This window comes from Parasteatoda tepidariorum, chromosome 4, assembly GCF_982258835.1.
Source record: "Parasteatoda tepidariorum strain Cologne lab strain chromosome 4, Ptep-v5.0, whole genome shotgun sequence".
In the NCBI taxonomy this organism is placed as follows: Eukaryota; Metazoa; Arthropoda; class Arachnida; order Araneae; family Theridiidae; genus Parasteatoda; species Parasteatoda tepidariorum.
The window spans coordinates 51,326,763-51,351,382 of NC_141758.1; the positions used below are offsets into that span (position 1 = coordinate 51,326,763).

Below are 24,620 nucleotides of genomic sequence, written 5' to 3' on the forward strand. Positions count from 1 at the left end.
TTTTACCATATTCTAGTAGTCTTGACCATATTTTTTTCTCAGTATATATTTTTAATTTATTCAATCTATTTTATATTTATACTGAAAATTAGGGCAACGAAAAATCTTCTTCTAGCATTATTTATGTTTTAGAATGAAAATATCTCTAACAAAAAAGGAAATTCTTTAAATTGTTTGTTATCGAAATATTTGTTAACAGTGTGAAGCTAATAAATTAAATTAAAATAACATATACTAAACTGTAGGAAAAAATATTTCAAAAAATTCAGCCAGTTGTAATGCAATCTAAGTCACAAACACTAGTTACAATAAGCGTTATGATCCAATAACAATATTAATCATTTTTTTTAAAAAAAATATTGTTGTAGCTGCTTGCTGTTCAAAACTTTGCAGAGAAAGAAGCAAATTTGACTACATTTTTTAAAAAAAGGTCCTTATTTTTATGAAATAATGTAATGACGTCATTCAAATTTATATAATTCATAAGAAAAATGCAAATATTGTGTTCACTAAAGACAAACAGTCTGAACGTTACTGAAAAATAAGGTTAATATAATTACACAACGAAGTGATTTTTTAATGAAAATTAAAAAAATAACTAAAATAATTTTGAAACGTTATGTCATACGTAGTTTATCTTTTAAAAGTATTCCTAATGTGATGCTGCAAAATTTATTAGTTGAATACGGTGTATAAAAGAATAAGGAAAAATTGTAAGCATGAACAAAACATTAATATTAAAAAAGTACTAAGGATAAAATACTCAAAACCCCACAAAAATAAAACAGTAAAGTATTAAATAAGGTAGCTAACAAAAAATATGCATAACTATTAAAATTTAAGCTAGAAAATAAATCTAATTAAATAGTAAAAATGTATTTAAGTACAACAAGATTTAAATAAAGAAATTAATAAATTCTTACAGTGCCTCCAAATTGGTTAAGGGCTGCAAAGCTTCGGTTGGGATATTTCCTAATTTATTGTGTTGAAGTGATCTGAAAAGAGTTAAAATTATTAAACCAATTATAATAATAGACATCGGATAAAAAATATGAAGCAAGTGAAGTTAGAGGTATTAACTTACAATGAACGGAGTTTGTTGAGTCCGAAAAATGCTCCAGGTGATACATGGGAGATATTATTGTGCGCTAAGTTTCTGCAGAGATGAAATAAACTAAGTGAGCTTTATATCTTTGAAAAATATATTAAGGTTTATACAGATATATATATATATATATATATATATATATATATATATATATATATATATATATATATATATATATATATATATATATATATATATATATATATATATATATATATATATATATATATATATATATATATATATATATATATATATATATATACATACATATACATATACATATACATATATATATATATATATATATATATATATATATATATATATATATATACAGATATATATATATACAGATATACAGATATATATGGAAAAATTACAGAACAATGAAGAAAAGGAAAAAGAAAAATAATAATAAAAATAATAAATAAAATAATAAAAAAAATTCCGAAAAAGGGGAAAATCTATCTATCTATCTATCTATCTATCTATCTATCTATCTATCTATCTATCTATCTATCTATCTATCTATCTATCTATCTATCTATCTATCTATCTATCTATCTATCTATCTATCTATCTATATATATATATATATATATATATATATATATATATATATATATATATATATATATATATATATATATATATATATATATATATATATATATATATATCTTCAATTATTTCACTTCCAATAAACAAAGAGAATACTAGATACTAGAATATCAATGAAATTACAAGTTTTACACAAACTTAAGTCTATCATACACTGTAAAAAGTTTTGATTTAAATATCCTATAAAGTACCCACACTTTGGGTGCATCAATCGTAAAATCCATTTTACAGTAAAATCCATTTATACGATACAATATTATACAGTAATTTTTACAGTTATGCTTATTTAATTTGAGTGATTCAGTGATGTCACTGTAATTATAGCTGTAAAAATTACGGTATATTAAAATTTTTGTTCCGGTAAAAAAAGATTTTACTGTAAAAATTACCGGCACCTTGAGTGACTGTACTTTTTACCCTAATTTGATTTGGAAATTTTTATTGTGTAGCTTCTTAAAGTTTCGCGAATACATTAAATTGATTTTTAACCTATTTATTTTGCCTAACATTTATTTTGTATGAGTGTGACACTGTAAAAAATTCCTGTAAAAAGTATCAGGTGTATCATCCGTAAAATTCATTTTTTACCGTAAAACATTACACAGTAATTTTTTAGGTTGAAATTTACTTAATTTAAATGGTTTATTGATTTGACAGTTATTATTACTGTAAAAGTTACAGAAAATCGGACATGTTACGGTAAAAAATACCGTCACCCCTGAATGCCGGTACTTCTTACCGTTATTTGATCTAGAATTTTGTACAGTGGAGTGCATAACGAAAACTGTATTATCCTTAATTAAAGATTATATATGTATGACAAGTTTTATAGTGACTTTAAAATTTCTAAATACAGATTATCTAAATCAGTAAATGGTTGCTCTTAATTTATCGTTATATTCTAACAAGTTATGTCTAAAAATAGAATAGTTATATATAAAGCACCATAATTCATGCTGCTTGATTTTCATATAAAAATAATATTCAAAGGGTAATATTTTTCTATTGCGCTATAATTTCATTTGAAATATAATATGTACATTTTTGAATTTTTTGCAGTTTAACTATTAATGAAACTGAATAATGAAAAGTATTGTTTTACTTACATTTCCAATAAATTGGATAAATTCCGAAATGGTGATTCTCCAAGTTTCGTGATGTTGTTATCGCTGAGATACCTGTGGAAAAAAAGAAAAATTCAAACTGTGTTATTTAAATACAATAAGCAAAATATTAGAAATATAATATTTTCGTTTATAAAATTTGTTATTCCAGGAAAGACATAACATATTTTCTATAATCTAGTAATTAAATTTGTAATTAGTCTTTTATAGCTTTTCCCAATAAATTAAATATTTTTTCCAGTGATATATTTACTCTTAAATTAAATCTTTTACAGAAATAAATCAACTAAATCTTTTTCTGAGTGTAATTGCAAAATACTGATTTCTTGTCCAGATAAAGACATAATATAATAGCCAAATAATGGCGATTCTCAATGATTACCTTATGAATACTTGTTACCAAATTTTTAGCACCTTGAAAACGTTGCGAAAAATTTTGCAAATGTTCTAAATCAAATTTAAATATGATTTTCAATCTACACAACTAATTTTAGCAAAATTCAAGCTATGCATCTTTCAATCTGCACCAAATTCTAATCATAAGATTTAAAAAATAAAGAAAAGCATTTTTACAAATTAAATTCATTCAACATTTTTCTATTTTTCTGTAATGTGTTAAATAAAGCAGTTTTCAACGACAGTAATACATTTAAAGAAATAATATAGAATTAAAAAAATTCTAGTGTTGATGCATACCGATTTATGGATAATTTATTTTTTTACCCTGTTCCCAGAACGGCTAGTCAGCTAGTTATAAATTAGGCAAAGTAATCAAAAGACTAATAATAATTAAAATTAATGTATTTTTTAAAGAATTAGGTTTTTCAGTTTTTTTGACGTTAACAATCATTTAATGTAACTTCATCTTTTTGAAAAATCGTTAGATTTATTTAAAAACTTTAATACCAGATGCCACGCTAACACAATCGTCATCTTATTCATCATTATCCGAAATACATTATAAACATTCTTGTGTTTTATTTAAATACTGAATAGTTAAAACAATAACTACGTAGAAATAAAACAAGAAGAACAGACTAACAAGTTTGAGAGAATCATGACTGTTTCGGTTTTACAGAGAAGTACTATCATTAGTGCCTCTGTGGATGGTACTTGTTTTCCAAAATAGTTGTTTGTTTTCCCCTTTCGTAATTTTTACCTCGTTTTTTTAGCATCAACACACGATTTTTATACCCCCTTTGAATATATAATAATTTTGAACGACGCAGGATTATCAAAATATTAAATATGATGTTCTGAGTACAGGCAAATATTATAATGACAATAAAAAAAAAAAACCATTTAAAACTGTTTCTTTTAAGTAACATATTTTAGTACATATTATACACATTTTACAGTACATATTATTATACATTTAAATACATATTAAGTAACTTATATATTAATAATAGTACTTATTAAGTAACATATTATTACATATTTTATAAAGACTTTAATGGAAATCATTAATATTTGTAGATGTTTACTAGAAGGTAAGAAAAAATTAAAAGGAAATTAATGAACGCAGACAACATATCTGCGTGTTAAGTTCTATATCAAATTAAGTTTTCAAGAAACACCTCAGGACAAAAAAATGCTAGAATGTTTCAACATCTGTATGAGTTATTCATTAACAAAATTTTAAATATCTTTTTTAAATCTTAAAAGATAAAAACGATTGATCTGAAGCAGTGCCGCGTACAACTTGACAACGAATTGGACTGAAAAACTACTTAAAATATTAAGTGGTTCTTCAGTTTTAAGAAGTATTAGAGAATCTAAGTGGTTTTTGTATGGTTTCTGCTAAGTGATTTCTGCCTGACACTGAGACTTATTTTTAATCACCAGTTGTGATAATATTTTTAAGTTAATGCTGGCAGAAATTTCTTTTTTCGAGATACTACTTTAACGTTTAGAGGTTTGGCAGGTCACAATTTTTATACAGACAGTTACAAAATAAGGCATAGTGTGGGTTACAATCAAATAGAATTTAGTCTTATTCACGATAAAACTGTTGAAGTTTTCTAAGAATTCTGATACACTATTTACATTGCTAAAACAATTAAGGTTAGTCAAGTTTTCTAAATTTGACCATCAATTAAAAACTTCACTCTACTATCAAATCCTACATATTTCTTTTAATTGTTTAGATATTATAGTGGCAAATTTTTTGAAATTCAACTGTTTTAGATCAAAATTGAAATAGCAAAGAGTAACATTTGTTGCCATTTTAAATATTCAAGAAATTTTTTTTCACGAAAACGGTTGAAATTGTGTAATGGTGAAATGAAAGTAAATATTGTTAAAAGACGTTAATTATTATAAAGTTTTTTAGCAATATTGACTCAAGACTGAATTTTTAGACTTAAATTAGTTCTATTTTCAACTTCTTTTTTTTATACATAACAATAGATTGACTAGTAACACGGAGAAAAAGTTCCTGTTTTATTACCGTAATGTATAGTGATAACATTTCTGGTAAAAAGAAAAAAAACATGATTTTGTTTAATCAAGCCAAATTATACAGTAAACTATTTATTTGGTAATTTTTCCGTTCAGATGTTTTACCGAAAATTCTGGTTTTGAAAGTTATAGTTCTTATTACCACACTTATTACTTAGTAAAAATGCAAAAGTGAAAAGTAAATCTAAACGAAAAAAAAAGGCTTATGCCAAGTTCATAGATACCATGATAAAATCACCAAATTTTATCATACTTGCAAAATTTTATCACATATTATAAAACCATATATAATTGCTAATTTTACCAAAATCATTACCAAAGATCATTAGTAAAAGTGAACGAGCTTTTTGGTTTTCGCATAGAGTCAGAGACACTGTAAGTTTTACCCTATTCTGGTATTTTTTTCCATACCTTTTCTTTCTGCAGTGAAGTTTAAAAACGTTTCCACATGGACAAAAACATTTTTAAAAAAATCTTATTTAAAAACTATACATCCAAATTAGATTATCTATTTTTCAAAATGAAAATAATCCTTCAAATTGTAATGAAAATAATATTCAAAATTTGTTTAAAATAGTTATTAGTAATCTTTTTGGCAAATTGATAAAAAAAAGTCCGCACTAGCTCCCTCTCTTCTAGATATTGTCATTGTATTAGTTGAGAAATAGTGAATTACTACACATGCTGATATTGTTCTTTTAAATTATATAACAAGAGTCAACTTACGTTAAATATGACGTTACTTTAATGCTCATAACTGCCTTTGTGCTGTTCATAACAAAACTAATAGAAAATAGTCATTTTAGGAAAAATAACGATAAATAAACTCCGTAACTATCTTAATTCCACCCTCCTTATTCTGCAACAACTATCCATTAACCCAAAACATGTTTTAAGAAAAATACAACTTCTTCGACTAAGTAATATACTTTTTTTTAAGGAACTAATAGTTCTTTTTAAACATTTTAAACTAATTTAAAGTTAGTATACATCTACGCTGATTATGACCTTTAACTACTTTTAAGCTGTTTTTGAAAACCATCATTATCTTGGTCCCCGAAAGTCGGACAAGTTACTAATAGAACACAAAACAATAAATTTAGTGTCATTCTACTTTTAAATTATAGTATGTAGTACCCTTCAGTATAATATGCTGAAACTTCCTTAACTTGTCTACCAACGGTACTCCAACCAAGCCAAGATAAATGGCAGCCATCTTTAGAAAACAGCACCATAAATTTCTTTACTACTTAATTTTTTCTTTCTTCATTGAATAGCCACTATCCAACTAACCTCCTGTTTTCTAAATACAGTGCTTCAGAACTAGGTGGTGAAGTTGTCGGAGGATTTTAACCTCCTCACGATAATCGATTCTTTTTCGTAAGAACTTTTTAAAGAGGAGGATTATAAATGAGTGCTCGTATTTTTTTATTATTTTATTTTATCGTCGTCCTTAGATGTTAGTTGATATCAAAATGATCTTGAGAAAAAGGTTCTTCTCCATTTTATCTCCGGCAAAAAATATTTATACGCCCATTTCTAGTGTTTAACGTATCAGGTTTTTTTCCTTTTTTCGGAGAAAATGTTTCTGTCGTTTTTTTTAGTTACAATATATATTAGTTTTCGTTGTTTAGTAATGCTTTTTATCTGTTAATATTAAAGTTTGTTTCAGATTCTTATCCACTAAGTAAAAAGTAGATTTTTCCAATACCAATTCAGGATATATATATATAGATATATAACGCATTTCATATAGCGCTACTTTTAATATATAGTTTTGGGATCATCATCAAAAATGGACAATACAACTTAGGTTGTAAAAGTCGAAATATCTTTTTAATGAGAAAAAAAAACAGAGTCAAACAAGCTAGCATTATGCAAATTTTAGCATATTCTTTTTTAAAAAAATGTGAAAGAAAAATATACTTTTACACTAATATATTGTATTAATGTTAACTATTTACGGTGAGCAGCGATATCTCAGAGGATAGAGCATTCGTCTTTTAATGAGGTGAATCGGGTTCGAATCCCAACGATGGGTGGTCGATGCGTATTCCGGATCCGGCTTGCATCGAGCACACTGCTAAAGTGAAATATCCTCAGTGGTAGACGGATCATGGGTTAGAGTCCCCTTGCCGTCAGACTAACCATGGGAGAGTCTCGTGGTCTTCCTCTCCATGTAACACAAATGCAGATTAGTTCCCTCAAAAAGTCCACCACGAAGGCAAATTTACTACTGTACTTATTACTACTATACATATTTCAGTCAACTCCCTTGTCTTCTGGATTGCGTTCAAACTTGCAAGGGTACGGAGTTGAACATTAGTAGACGTAACCTAAAAATTGGGTAGGTTGTTCAACGACGGTTATAAAATATAAAATTGGTTGCTATAAACGCTGCAGGATTTGAATAAGTTTTTGGAGAATTTTAACTTCTGCAGGATTCCAAATTTACTCGGTATTAACTTTTTAAAAAGGAAGTTTAAATGAGAGCACTTTTTTATTTTACTTTAGCCGTTAGTTGTTGGTATGAAAATGGTCTAAAAATGATTATTGCTTTCATTTCAACAGAAAGTACTTTTTCAACCATTTCAACTGTTTAATGTATCAAGTTTTTACCTAATTCAGCGAAAGTTTGTACTTTACCATGCATTTTTTTAATAATTAAAAATGCCATCAAAATTTGATAAATTAAAGTTAGGCATATTTTACCATATTTCTTAGAGAAAACATATAAGAAAAATGCGTGTTGTTTTAAAAAAAAATTACAGTGACTGACTGTAAGTACTAGTTAATGTTAAAATTCTAGGGTTTGAAGTTATTGGAACAATTTAACCTTCCTCAGAATAATCGATTCCTTAGTAAGAACTTTTATAGATGAGAATTTGTAAGAAATGCTCTTATTTCTTTTTTATTCCATTGTTCTTAGAAGTTTATTGATATCGAAATTATTATACGGAAAAGCTTCTTCTCTTTCTGATTCAGGCAAAAAATATTTACTTGACTATTTTTAGTGTTTAACTTACCAATTTTCTTTTAATTTTTAGTAGATTTTTACAAAGTAAAATTTAAAAAAAATTAAGAAGAAAAAGTTATTTTCTTGATTATTTCTAGTGTTTTTAATGCTTCAAATTTCATAAACGTTCGAAAACTTGTTTCACCTTACGATTATGTTTTTATTGTCAATGTTGCTTATCAAATACGGTTTGAATTTTCGCGTGTGTGTGCAAGTTTTATTTAATGTAATGGTCTATTAAAGTTTTTTTTTAAATTCTAGACTTGGAAAAAATATGTATTTAGCTGATCGCAATAAAACTCGTTTCGTAATCAAATACATGTAAGTTTGAAAACATTGGATAAAAGATAATACAATTCATTTCAATTGCATAAGTGATAAATATTTCTTAAAAATAACATCAAAACGTTACATTTATTCATCTAAATTTCAGCAGAATATCAATAAGGTTGGATTAATAATTTATTACTTAAACGTAATTTATTACTTAAACAAAAAATTGTTTAAAATGTATTTTTAATTTGAGAAAAAGTTTAGAAAATTACATTTCGTGATCAATTTTATACCAGTAATTCACATATTAACAATAATAAATTTTTTTGAAGGTGTCAAAAAGTAAATTGTTTTTGAATAAATATCACTCGACATTTATTTTGCGAATGATAACATAAGTTAGTTGTTACTTTTAAAACAATTGAAAAAAAATCAAACAAAATAGTGATTTTTGGTCAAATAAAAATACATGTTTGAAACTCATTTGTTATTTGATAAAAAGTGTAAAAAATTCCAAAACCCGTATTGCCGTGATCAATTTTATAACAGTAATTTCTAAATGAGCACGAATAATTAACGTTTTTTCTGTTAAATGTAGAAACAGTAAATATCATTCAAGTCATGTTAGTGATAAAACAAATTAATGGTTCCATGTAAAATAAGTTGAAAAAGGAAGAAAAATAGGGGCATTTGGTCAAACAAAACTACATCTGTTAAAACAAAGGAAAGGGGCAATAATCCTCAAACGTTTGGCGAACTCACGTTTTTCATTGTTCATAAAGAGTGGTAAAACTATTTCTCACACTTATTTTTTATTCTTTTTACGTCAACTGTTTCGGAATTGACCTATCAAATATTTCCACGCGAAGTTCACAGTAGCATAAGAATCATAAAATTACATAAAAATAGCTGAAGGCAGAACTAAAAAGAAAATGCGCCTAAAAATATATACATTTTTATGTGAAGTCGGTGCCATAAAAAACAAAGACTTGTTATAGGTAATATTGCAGAAGTGTTTAAAAAGGGTATATTTTTTCATTTTATATTCATAAAAAATAGTGCTGCGATAAAAAAAAACATGCATACTGCAAATTAATATTTATTTTCATCAATAATTTCTAAACACATAAGCATTTATCTGCTCACAGTAAAAAAAATATTTTCTCAAAATCGAGCGAAAATGAGTCATAACATCTAAAAAGCAAATTATAGTCGAATTCGAAAACCCCATATATTCAAAACTGAAACAGCATATATTCAATTTTGAGCAAAATGAGTAGTCCTAAAAAAGATATGAAGCAAGAAATGAGTGAGAGATATGTTTGTTGCCAGGTGGCATGATTCGAACCAAGGACCTCCGGATTCGTAGTAGGATGCGTTAACCATCCTAGTTAAACACCCCAGTCCAGGTTGAATTAGGAAGCTTTATTTAGGGGCCACCGCTATGACACATCACGGCATACTTATTCCCAATTTCAATGGTATAAAGAATTGCAATTTCGAAAATATGATACCGATAATAAAGAAATTATGATAAAAAACTTTACAAAATTTATTATGAAGGCTTTATAAGTTTTTCAACGTGAAATTTTTTTTGTAATTCATTGAATTTTTCTTGATATAAAAATTTAGCTATTTCAATGGTATAGAGGATTGCAATTTTGAAAATATGGTCCCAATAGCTTAGTCAAAAGATTAGTAGTTTTAATTTCCTTATTTACTTATTTCGCTATATCTTAAAAACATTTAAGTAAAAGGAATATATGTCATGTGTCATTGCAACGGACACTATTTAAAAGTTTCCAAATTCTTCTCGAACTGGGGTATAACTATGGTAATTACAGCATTTTACTACGAATTTAGATGTTCTTGGTTCGAATCCTGTCGGCAACCAACGAACCTCACTCTCACACATTTCTCCCTCCCCTTCTCCTCTGAGACTATTCATTTTGCCCAAAAATGAGTACATACTGTTTCAATTTTGATTACTAGGGCTATTGAATACGATAAAAGAAATTTAATTGGTTTTACGATAACTGCATTTGTGTTTTTTGCTATATAGATTATTTATAATTACCTTATTTAATCCAATCTAGTGGAACCTACTGAAATAGTTATTTCTGTATTGTTAATAGGTGTAAGCATTATTTACTACTCCTTATTAAAAATGTTAGTTTTCTGTCTTTGAATTTGTTAATTTATTTATTAATTTGGGTTCACTAACATTGCTTTTATACTCTTACTCTACCGAAAGCATAAATTGCGCATTTAATACTGTAAAGCATACTGTATTTAAACCATTCCTTTGGTAATTTTTCCGTTCATATGGTAACGGTTTACTGAAAAATTCTGGTTTTCTAAACTATATTTCTTATTACCACACATTTAGTAAAAAAGGATACAAAACTAAAAAGTAAATTTAACCGAATAAATGGTTTTTATGCCATGCTCTAAGGTATGTTAAAAATACCTAGTTTTATCACATTTAACAAACGTTATCACACATTATAAAACAATATTTTACTATTAATTTTAGCAAAATTATTACCAAAGCACTTTGGTAAAAATTACTGATTTTTGCTGTTACCTTAGAAATACGGTACATTTTAAGCTATTAAGGTATTTTGACCATACTTTTTTTTCCCAATGTTGCAACAGTCTCTATCTTGTTTTCCTTTTTTGCGAAAAAAGCTCCGATAGTTTTAAATGTATCATTATTTTTTTAAATATGTTTTGATTGTTAATAATTAGCATCTTTAATTTGAATTAAGTTACCCACTTTTAATATTTCTTTTAACTTTTAATATTTCTTAAAAAACCATATTTAGTAACAAATTTTTCTCGCATTCAACTTTATTTTACAAAATTAATTTTGACACAGCCTCAATATTGTTGCCCTCTTTTTGTCAGATTTTTTTCAATTATAATCTCGTTTTTATGTTTCATGCAAACTACAATATCAATTTCGTATAAGTTACATGTTAACTAAACTATCTTCACTAAAAAAAAATTATTATTTAAATTATTTTCTGTATTTATAACTGTCATAACTACTTCGACTATCAAATCAATCGACTGACAAATTATAATTGCGTTGTCACTTTATACCAGAACTTCTCTTACGAAAATAATTTATTTAAATATCACGCGTCAATAAGGGAAAAAATTCAAAATCAACAAAACTCGGTCCAGACTTAAAGGCGGGGTAATTTAATCGCTAATTTATACAAATGTCATACATGATTAACAACAAGTCTGGTTAAGGCAACGCTGTAGGTCCATTTTATCACGCGCCAATGGCGGAAAAAAAAACAGATTCCTCCTGATATAAAAAAAATAAAATCATTCGCATTTCACACCTCTTTCATTTACTGCTTTGAAGATCTTGGCTATGACGTTGACAAATTTGTCTTCACGATAACCTGAAGGAAAAAAAGAGACGGAAGAACAAAAATGGGGGTGGAGGAGACAGATATTCGAATGTTCGCTTCAGAAGATACCCCTTTGGCCGGAGTCCATGTTGTGTTATGTCGTTCACCCTAGTACATATATATATATATATATATATATGTTTCTAAGAAACAGAGAAAAAAAAATGTTTGCAAATTCCGGTATATTCTAAATATGTGGGTGTTTCAGGCTGAAGGAGTTTTGGTTGTCATGAAGGAGGTTTGATTTTATAGGGGTGGTTGAGCTTTTACCATTCATGTTTATGAGACAGTGACTTTAACAAAATTTTCCAGTTGTAAGATAATATTTCATTCTACCCTTCATACAAACATGTCAAGGATGTGTCACGTTTTTTTAATTCTATTCCTGTCACTGATATCTTTAAGATATCGATATAAACGCTGCCGCCAAAGCTATAAAGGCGTTAATATGCACAAAGCCTAGGTAATCTGTGGATTTACTAGGGTGATCTGTAGCAATGCGAAATCAAGATTTTTCGGAACTTATTTATACTGTAAAAAATTTTGGTGTAGTTCCGCTCATTTTTGGTGCTGTGAGGTAAATTAAAAGTTTTTACAGTGTCAAATTTTTTATTGACTTTTTCACTGTTATATCTTTATTTATTTATTCCTTTTTTGTTTGTTTGTTTGTTTACTGTCGAAGCATGTTTTCATGAGCATTGGAATCAATTTGATGGCTTCATTTAAAAAATATATTTTGTTTTAAAGAACAAGTGCATTTTTAGTAACATCACGCAAATTCTAAATATGTGAGTATTTATAATTGAAGAATTTTTTGTATTCATGAAGGAGTTTTAAGAGGTTTGATGTTAAAGGGGTGGTTCAGCTTTTACATTCATGTTTGTTCACGTCATGTTTGTTGTCAATTTTTTAAATTTTTTTATTTGCTTTCAAGTTATTGCAAATTTAATGGCTTTTCCGTGATTTTTTTCATCTTATTTGCTTTAAATATTAACTGTTTATCCATCATTGTAGAATATTTATTTTTTCCACACGATAATAAGTAATGATAATAATTTAAACAATATATATATTACGAGGATAATTTATAAGCTAAGTCTCTAGCTTTTCAATCAGAAGTAGCGAAAGGGAAATTACTTGACGCCAGAAATAAATTTTAAAATTCACAGCGAAATGTTTAACAATAAAAAATAATTATAATAAGTTGTGATAAAAAACAGTTCCCTATTTGAATTGTTATAAGTCTCTTCAAAGAGTAAAAATTTTTGAATTTATTTTTTCCTATTGAGAATAGCAATTTGTATTCCTTAGGTAAATTTTTCTTCAATTGCGGGTGATTATTTTCCGAATCTAAATAATCGTTTGTTTCCTTAAGACTAACACATTAAAAAATGCTCTTACATAAAACTAAACTACTAAAATTGTATAGTTTGAAACCAAAACACTCAGTTCTTTTGTGGGAAATATTTACGTTAAATAAAAAGTAAACAATAGTAAATACAAAACAATTACAAGGGTTAGCGAGCAGAGATAGTAAGGGATGGAGCTTCCTAATTAATTAAACATTTCTTATTTTAATAAAATATTGGGAAATATTTCGTCATAAATACTCTACAACAAAATATTGGCACTATAAAAATCATCTTTTCTTCGCCCAGATGACAGCTCATGATCGATTGCCAACAAATGCTCAGCAACATTTTTATAAATGCTATCATTTTTACAAAGACATGAAATGGTCATTTATACGGCAAGACTCATTACAATTTGAATGCAAGGACCCCAACTACAGAAAATAAAATATCAAACTTTGATTGCCACTCTGAATGGGACATAAAAATTCAAAGAACAAGTTCTTAAAAATAATTTTCATAAAAGAATAGAATCAAAGTTAGGAATGACTAAAACTAAAACTTTTCAGTGAAATCTGTTCAATTGTGTGTATTCGGACATTTTATTTTCTTGGCGACATAAAAGAGTTTTTTTTACGGAATTTGGCGACCTCATTTGTTCGGAGAACATAAAAATAAAATGTTAGTAGCGATTTGTAAGGAATAAAGAAATATTTTGAATGCAGTTTCCTAATTTAGAATAATCAGTGTAAATTAGCAGTTTGAGGGGAGTGGTGTATAAATAAAAGTTGTTGAGTTAAACAAAGTGCAATGACTTAAAGTGGAAGTTGAAAAGGAGCTTAAATTTTAAGTGTGAGGAAATAAAAATAAGTTATGAATCGTAAAATAAAAGATTCATGATTAATGTTAATTGGAAGTTTTCTTTTAAGAGTATTAGATAAATTATTGTTTACAATTACAAATAATAAACTTCGTCATAATTATGACAAGTTTTTTTATACTATTAAATAAAAGTAGCGAACTTAATTAGTTATTTTGTTACGAAACTAAATGAACAGTTTTTAAGAAGTGAATAACTTGAAAATAAATATGAAGAAATAATTATTATAATTTGAAAGATATTTAAATGTTAAAATTTTATGTATATGGTAAATGGATAATATTCGGACAATGTGTAAAAATAAATAATGATTGAAAAAAATAAGAATTTGATAGTGAGTAAAACATGGATAATGCGTGACCTCTTGGAAGTTAAAAAAATAGATAAAGCATACAATTTGGATAATCAGTATAATTCGGATATTAGATAAGATTTCAGTCTTAAGACAACAATTAGACAGTAGATAAAACTTTGATACTAAGTATTGTAGAGCCGTGGTGGCTTAGTGAATAAAGCGCTCGCCTCCCAATGAGGTGAATCGGGTTTGAATCCCGGCAATGGCTGGTTGACTCGAATTCCTCACTCAGCTCGCACCGACTACAATGATGATAAAAAATATTCTCAGTGGTCGACGGATCATGGTTTGGAGTCCTATCAGGCTAACCGTGGAAAGGTTTCATGGTTTTCATCTCCATGTTACGCAAATGTAGGTTAGTTCCATCAAAAAGTCCTCCACTAAGGCAAATCTCTCCCAATACTTGATTCATAAGTTCCCTTGTCTTTTGGATTGGGTTCAAAATTATAAGGATAGGGAGTTGAGCTTTGGTAACTGTACACTGAAAATTCGGCCGCCAATTCAATGATGGTTATAAAATAAAAATAAAAAAGATAAGTATTGTAAGAATTGAATGAATGAGTTATTTCGCTACAAATGAGTTATTTCGTTACAAAACTAAATGAGTTATTTTTATAAAATGAATAAATTGATAATGAATATGAAGAAACAACGAATATAATTCGGAAAATTTTTAGAAATTGGTAAATGGATAGTATTCAGACAAAAAGTGAAAAAATGAATAATGAGTAACCAAGAGATTAGAGGTTGATAATGAGTAAAATATGCTTAACATTTTAAAAATTAATAAAAAAAAATGCATAAGGATAAAATTTGGATAATACGTAAAAAATTTTAGTTTTAAGACAAAAATTAGACGGTGATAAAACTTCAACAATAAGTATTATAAAAAGTGAATAATGAATGAAAACGGATGATGAATAAAATCAGGATAATAAAGTAAATAAATAAAATTACACCAGTGACAATAAATCGCTCACATGAACATTGGAATTTAAACAATTGTTTTTGACGATTTTCTAAATAATTATGGTGCTGTATAATTTCAATTAGATCGTTCTTTTCGTCAAATTCATATAAAAAATTTGCACGAGGTAAAAGGTTTTTGATAGAGGTGATTTCGATATTCATTCCTTTTGGTTCATTAATTTCGGTAAAAATTTATTCGTCTATTTCTGTAAATCTTATTTTATAGGAAAAAAAGTATCTACAATTTTTTTAATTAAATATGTTACAAAAATCTAATTTTTCATTATTTTAAAATTATTTTTTAATTTTTAAAAAATTTTTTTAAAAAAAACAATAACTTGCAGAAAAATCGAGTTTAGCTGGTCAGATCAAAATTCTCAAATATAAAACATTACATCCAAAATTTGTATTGAAATTTGTGTTATTATAGAGAAAGGTCTTATTTATTGCATGTGGGAGAAATGATTAAAAATCATAACATAGTAAAAATTATTAATTCATGAACATAAATCATTTGTTTTGTGCAAAACCGCATTTTTCATTGTAAAAAAAATTATAATTACAAACGTAAATGTCTTTTCTGAAGCTCATTTCTCTTTTGGCATTAGCAAGCAATTAGAAATCTAAAAACAGCTCAAAAATAGATTATAGATAATTTTAATGACTTCCGGATAACATTTAAAAACAGCTTGTATTTATCATTTCTTTCTGAATAGTAATTTAAGAAATATAAAAATAATTCCTCGAAAACTATAGTAATAAAGATAAACTTAACTACTTTTTTATCAAGTCATGCAAATGAGGAAAGATAATACATTTCTAAATTCTGACACAAAATGAATAGTTAGTGGAAAATGTTAAACGTTCCTATTTTAAAGACTGTACTAGATGAATCAAATAAATGAAAATAAATATGACAGAAAAACATAATTGAATATGTAAATTATAATTAAAAAAAAGATGCACAAAAATATTGCTTTAAAAATATCTGATTGTATGTAATATCTGACTAGTTTCTACAACTTTTGTTCCTGAAATATTAATATAAAATTTTAAGAAACTAGTTTGTTTTATTATGCGCAAAAACATATAAACTTAGCAAAAAAAATATTTATATTAGTCTTAATTTTTTAAATTGCCATTTTTAGATAAAAATAACGAATTTTTTTTTACATATACTTTAAACACTGTAAAAAAATTCTATTGCCTAAAACAAAAAATTCTTTGTAGTAACACTTATCGTAATAAGTACTACTGAGTTAAGGATAATTATAGTTAAAAAAGGGTATTTTTAAAAATTTCTGCACTTGCCATTGGAAAAAAACATGCATAAAAAATAAAATTCTACTTTTTTCTCTTAGCCGGTAGTACAAAATTTGTGTACTATAATCATAAGCACTCATGGAAAATTGTAGACAAATATTTTAAATACAACTTGAGAAATCATGTTTAAAGGTAATGTAAAATGTGAAAATATCTGATTTTGAGATAAACGCATTTAAACATTTGAAATCCACTGTTATTATTTTGCACAAAAATTGCTATAACTATATTAACTATATATATTAACTATATTAACTATATATTAACTATTCTATATATTAACTGTACTATATATTAACTATACTATATATTAACTATATAACTATATTAACTATATAACTAACTGCTATATTGCTATTAAATAATTAGAGTATAAACAAAAGTAAAGTAGTATTTTTAGAAAGCTAAGAGTACAAAGGATCTTAAATTTATAATTTAACTCAATTTTAAAAATTTTGCCCAAAATCATGTATTTGCACCTTAAAGTAGTGATTACTTATAACAATTTATTCATTTTAATTGCTTAAAAAATATTGCAAAAGGATAATTGACAAAAACAGCTACTACTTTTATCATTAAACATTAATTTATCATATCTGGCAAACATAATCAGTGGTGATATACTGCATCGTAGAATTGATGTGACTCAATTACTATAGTTCAAACTTGAAACCTTCTACCTTAGCTCATAAATAGTGAGGTATTAGTTATATGTCAGCCGAAAGGGTAATAGGACCTAAACGAATAATTTCAAAGATAATTGCAAACTACAGGTGGTTATCAAAATAATGGAAACACCCTAGATTTTGAAGGAATCCTTTATTAATATGGTACCGTAAATGTACTCTTTATGTAGGTATCTCCTAACTGTAATTGTTGACACTGGAGAATCCAGATGCCGATTGAGCTCTGAGGTCACTTTGGCTGCAGTTGTTTTCTTTTTAGACATTACAATCCGCTTCAATGCCCGTCAGTCTCTTTCACTCAACTTCTCCTTCCGTCCACTATTTTGTTTTGCAGAGCTTGTCTTTTCGCGCTGTGTGTATGCTGTCATGACTTTAGACACCGTACCTCTAGAAACGCCTAAAAGCTGGGATGTTTCGGTCACTGTTGCTCCAACTAGTCGGGCTCCAACTAGTCGGGCTCCTACAATTTGGCCTCTCAGAAAATCTGTGAGGTCTGACATTTTAAGCTTCTGACAAAAAATCAAAACGTAGACAACTCTGCTAAAGCTCTCTCATACCACCTAATATATGTACTTTTTATATTAAAAAAACTGGTAGATAAGATTATATTTTAATGCTTATGAAGCGAATTCTTAAATGTCCCTTTTATTCACAAGTGTTTCCATTATTTTGATAATCACCTGTAGCTCGATATTATGATGGTGTGGTTACTATTTAAGTTAGGTAAAAAGAATAATAAAAATGATTCAAATCAGGTAATTTAATTTCTCGAAATTTATGATTCAAATATTTAAATAACTATCTAGCGAATCTGTGATTTCAATCTTTAAATCTCCACTGTAAAAAAAGGCCGGTAAGAATTACGGTAATTACTGTAAAAAGTTCTGGTTAAAATTGCGGTGGCGGTGCTCTTCACCATAAAATCCATTTATTATGGAACACAAAAATTTGATATACCATAATTCATAGAGTAATAATTACTATAAAATTACTGAATCACTATAATTAAATAAAAATTACGGTATAATATTTTACTGTAAGAATGTATTTTACGGTAAATAGGAGTTAATGGATGATGTACCCAATGTGCCAGCACTTTATGCCTAAATTTGATCCGGAAATTTTTGCCGAGAAAATAATGAATCATTCATGAAAATCTTATCTTGATTCAGTGATTCTAATCTTTAAGACTATGATTAGCTCATTGAATTGTAGAATAAAATAAATGATTTGAATCGTTGCACCTACGTAGTTGAATACATGGTTTAAAAAGATAGGTGATTGAAAATAGTCTCAAAACGATAATCTTAACTAATTAAGTCACCTAAGCAATAAGAGTATACATTCCATGGTTTTCAAATATAATGAATAAATGTTAACAAATTTAACTAGACAATAGTACAAGAGAATAAAACGATAAAATACATTAAACGCTATGCCATTACAATAAAAAATTCTCTAATACAAATCTAATATTGAAACAGTGATTCGAATCTTTAAGACTATGATTAGCTCATTGAATTGTAGAATAAAATAAATGATTTGAATCGTTGCACCTACGTAGTTGAATACATGGTTTAAAAAGATAGGTGATTGAAAATAGTCTCAAAACGATAATCTTAACTAATTAAGTCACCTAAGCAATAAGAGTATACATTCCATGGTTTTCAAATATAATGAATAAATGTTAACAAATTTAACTAGACAATAGTACAAGAGAATAAAACGATAAAATACATTAAACGCTATGCCATTACAATAAAAAATTCTCTAATACAAATCTAATATTGAAACAGTGATTCGAATCTTTAAAACTATGATTAGCTCATTGAATTGTAGAATAAAATAAATTATTTGAATCGTTGCACCTACGTAGTTGAATACATGGTTTAAAAAGATAGGTGATTGAAAATAGTCTCAAAACGATAATCTTAACTAATTAAGTCACCTAAGCAATAAGAGTATACATTCCATGGTTTTCAAATATAATGAATAAATGTTAACAAATTTAACTAGACAATAGTACAAGAGAATAAAACGATAAAATACATTAAACGCTATGCCATTACAATAAAAAATTCTCTAATACAAATCTAATATTGAAACAGTGATTCGAATCTTTAAAACTATGATCAGATCTTTGAATTGTAGAATAAAATAAATTATTTGAATCGTTGCACCTACGTAGTTGAATACATGGTTTAAAAAGATAGGTGATTGAAAATAGTCTCAAAACGATAATCTTAACTAATTAAGTCACCTAAGCAATAAGAGTATACATTCCATGGTTTTCAAATATAATGAATAAATGTTAACAAATTTAACTAGACAATAGTACAAGAGAATAAAACGATAAAATACATTAAACGCTATGCCATTACAATAAAAAATTCTCTAATACAAATCTAATATTGAAACAGTGATTCGAATCTTTAAGACTATGATTAGCTCATTGAATTGTAGAATAAAATAAATGATTTGAATCGTTGCACCTACGTAGTTGAATACATGGTTTAAAAAGATAGGTGATTGAAAATAGTCTCAAAACGATAATCTTAACTAATTAAGTCACCTAAGCAATAAGAGTATACATTCCATGGTTTTCAAATATAATGAATAAATGTTAACAAATTTAACTAGACAATAGTACAAGAGAATAAAACGATAAAATACATTAAACGCTATGCCATTACAATAAAAAATTCTCTAATACAAATCTAATATTGAAACAGTGATTCGAATCTTTAAAACTATGATTAGCTCATTGAATTGTAGAATAAAATAAATTATTTGAATCGTTGCACCTACGTAGTTGAATACATGGTTTAAAAAGATAGGTGATTGAAAATAGTCTCAAAACGATAATCTTAACTAATTAAGTCACCTAAGCAATAAGAGTATACATTCCATGGTTTTCAAATATAATGAATAAATGTTAACAAATTTAACTAGACAATAGTACAAGAGAATAAAACGATAAAATACATTAAACGCTATGCCATTACAATAAAAAATTCTCTAATACAAATCTAATATTGAAACAGTGATTCGAATCTTTAAAACTATGATCAGATCTTTGAATTGTAGAATAAAATAAATTATTTGAATCGTTGCACCTACGTAGTTGAATACATGGTTTAAAAAGATAGGTGATTGAAAATAGTCTCAAAACGATAATCTTAACTAATTAAGTCACCTAAGCAATAAGAGTATACATTCCATGGTTTTCAAATATAATGAATAAATGTTAACAAATTTAACTAGACAATAGTACAAGAGAATAAAACGATAAAATACATTAAACGCTATGCCATTACAATAAAAAATTCTCTAATACAAATCTAATATTGAAACAGTGATTCGAATCTTTAAAACTATGATCAGATCTTTGAATTGTAGAATAAAATAAATGATTTGAATCGTTGCACCTACGTAGTTGATTACATGGTTTAAAAAGATAGGTGATTGAAAATATTCTCAAAACGATAATCTTAACTAATTAAGTCACCTAAGCAATAAGAGTATACAACATTCCATGGTTTTCAAATATAATGAATAAATGTTAACAAATTTAACTAGACAATAGTACAAGAGAATAAAACGATAAAATACATTAAACGCTATGCCATTACAATAAAAAATTCTCTAATACAAATCTAATATTGAAACAGTGATTCGAATCTTTAAGACTATGATTAGCTCATTGAATTGTAGAATAAAATAAATGATTTGAATCGTTGCACCTACGTAGTTGAATACATGGTTTAAAAAGATAGGTGATTGAAAATAGTCTCAAAACGATAATCTTAACTAATTAAGTCACCTAAGCAATAAGAGTATACATTCCATGGTTTTCAAATATAATGAATAAATGTTAACAAATTTAACTAGACAATAGTACAAGAGAATAAAACGATAAAATACATTAAACGCTATGCCATTACAATAAAAAATTCTCTAATACAAATCTAATATTGAAACAGTGATTCGAATCTTTAAAACTATGATCAGATCTTTGAATCGCAAAATAAAATTAATGATTCGTATCTTTGCACCTACATATATGATTATATGTTTTAAATAAACTGATTTGTATCCTTTGCTTAATAGATTTGGAACTATTGATAAAAGTAGAATCAAAACAATGATTCTAACGAATTAAATCACCTAAGTTATAATAGTATCCCCTCTATGGTTCCAAGTTAGATTCGAATTATTGGTTTTCTAAATATTATGAATAAATGATGACAAATTTAACTAGACAATAGCACAAGAGACTAAAGCGATAAAATACATTATACGTTATGTCACTGACAAATTTTATTTCAATAGCTAGTATCGATACAATTGCGTATATTTAATTGCTATCGCAGTTTCCCACGATTTTGGATAAATTGATATCGCTTTAACCTTAGTTTAACTTCTTGACGCAGAATTCTTATTAAATATATTTTTCATAAATTTTTCACAATTTTGTATAAATTTCAGTTAAAATAAGTGAAAATATTGTATTTAGCATTTTAATAATTCATGGTATAAGTGAAATATGTTATAATTAGCATCTTAATAATTAATTATGTGAAATACAGCATGGACACCCGTGTCTTTTTTGGGCTAAAAGTAAAATCTTCCAAGCATGGCTCACTTCCAAACAATAATTTTTCAAATTTTCACTAATTTATATCTAAGAAAAACATGGTTATTCATCATTAAAATTTCTCTAATTTACAAAATACTATGGACTTACTTACTTCTGACTATGGACTTACTTACTTTTACAAAATACTATGGACTTACTTACTTTTAATACTTTTGACTATGGATAAAAAAAAAATTGAAGCTACTTTTTTGGATTTTATATTTTAGTACAAACATAATTCTGATAATCTAACAATTTTGTCTAGTTACTATTAGACTATTTTTTATAATTAAAAGATGCCAAAATATATTTTCCCTTACAATTAGAGCTTCAGAAAAATATGCCAATATTTTTACAATAAATTTTAAGCGTGCAACATTTTATAGTTGAAAACAGATTGAAATTTTCAAAGGCTTAAATGTATAAAGGTTTACAAAAAAACATCTTTTCCGAATAACATTTACTTGGACTTACACCACTGATAACCAAAAATAGATCGGTTTTTTTCCTTTTTCTGTCAAATCCATTACTTCAACTTTATTGCTTCGTGGTTCCTACCGATTCTTCCCTACTTTTTTCCCTTTTCTCTTTTTTCTCCTCACTACTGCATATCATCAATTCCTAAATGTCGTAAAATAGAGTTTTTATGATCCCTATCTATCGCTAAGAAGCAGTTAAAATATAGTAAAAATTGTTAAGAATGAGAAAGGGTTAAAGGGAATGAAATTGAAGTGAAAGAGAAAAAATACATTTCCTTAGGGAAAGTAGAGTGGCTTTGGGGATTTTTTTTCCTTCAGATATCATTGAATTAGTTGTGAACAAGCTAAGTGTTGGAGTTTTATTGTAGCTTGCAACTCATGCCTGAAGTTTATTGATAAAAATCATGGAGCAATAAAATTATACGTTAATAAATTTTGTTAGATTTATCACTTTTGTCACCATAGTATCAAAAAAGAAGATAGTTTCTAAAATTTTTACTTAAATAAGATGGCTCCTCTATTTTAAGTTAAAACTTTTTTTAAATATTTAAGTTTTTTCCACCACAAAACTATCTAATTTCGTAAGTATTTAATTTATAAACAGAAGCTAATATTTAATTTATGAGTACTATTTTATCTTTATTACTTCTACAATTATTATATAAAAAAGATAATATCGTTAGTTTTAAATACTTCACTTGAATAAAAGTGTTACAATATTTTTAGTTTAAAATTTCAGAAATTTTTAAATTTTATTTGTTTTTGATTGTAGCTACATTTAATTCGTTAGTACCATTTATCTACCTTGCTTTTATTTCGCATCTTTCCAAAATAGTATCTGAAAAGAATCAAAATTGCCTTTAAAGTTTTATTTAAATAAGATTTTCACACTATTTTAAATTAAAACTTTTTTTTTTACTTAAGTTCACTTCCCTGCCAAAGCGAGTTCTGCTGGATGTTAATAAAGAAACATTTCGTATTATTATCCATGTAAAAAAAAAAAAAAAAAAAAAAAAATCGCCTTCGCCTGTTGTCGATATTGCTGATGGAAGGTAATTTCAGGATAGAAGCTAATTTTTAGTTTCTGAATACTATGCCATTACAATACAACAGGGGATCCCGTAAAAAATACATCTTTTAATGTTAACGCTGAAAAGTTTACCCAAAAATACTACGAAAAGTTATCGTTTCAAGTAGTAGTAGGTTAGAAGAAGTGAGACAGGATGATTAATTTATGATATTTTTACTTATTTTTTCAAAAATTTTTTAAAAATAATCAATAATTTAAAAAATTTGTTAAATGCTAGAACACTAAGAGAGATATTGGAGAGCGTTTGTATCACTTAATTGTTATTATCGTTTGTCTTACGTTAAAAGCTAACCTTGTTTTCTACATCTTAGCGGTGCTGTGCTTGGTAGCGCAGCTTTCGCGCATGAGCTTTAATACACGGAGAAACCCATAAGAAACCCGTAGAAGAGGAAGTGCACCTACAGAAACCCGTAACACAACATAAAATCTCACTATTAACATGCTAATTTGCTGCAAACATAAAGGACTATTTTCGCTGCCTCTGATTGACACACTAGGTCACATGAATGCAATTTGAGCATGAGCGAGAAATTATACACTTAATTTCTAAACATTCGTCTAGGTGATACAGCAAGAAATCGACTTTTCTGAAATATACCTGAAGAAGTTTTCGAATATCTTTTAAACAAAACAGTATTTCATATACCTGAAAATCAAAAATGGTTACAACTATTTTTCCCCAAGGTGGTGTTTCTACCACACCAAAACCTAATGATAGTTCCCGGTACTGGGAGACACATAGAATGTCCTTTTACAATGCTTGGTGAAAAGTAGCCACCACAGACCACTTTGTTTGTTATTTAGTAAC

The 24,620-nt window shown here is 26.9% G+C and overlaps 1 protein-coding gene across 1 annotated transcript in view; it reads right to left on the minus strand.

Moving 5' to 3' along the window:
* LOC107438967 (uncharacterized) overlaps positions 1–24,620 on the minus strand; it is a 191,531-nt gene that overhangs the window by 61,407 nt on the left and 105,504 nt on the right. Inside the window, exons 2-4 of the mRNA XM_016051395.4 lie at positions 2,839–2,910; positions 1,085–1,156; positions 924–995 (exon numbers count right to left, since the gene is read on the minus strand). Of these exons, the coding sequence (XP_015906881.1) occupies positions 924–995; positions 1,085–1,156; positions 2,839–2,910 (216 nt within the window). The remainder of the gene's footprint in view (positions 1–923; positions 996–1,084; positions 1,157–2,838; positions 2,911–24,620) is intronic.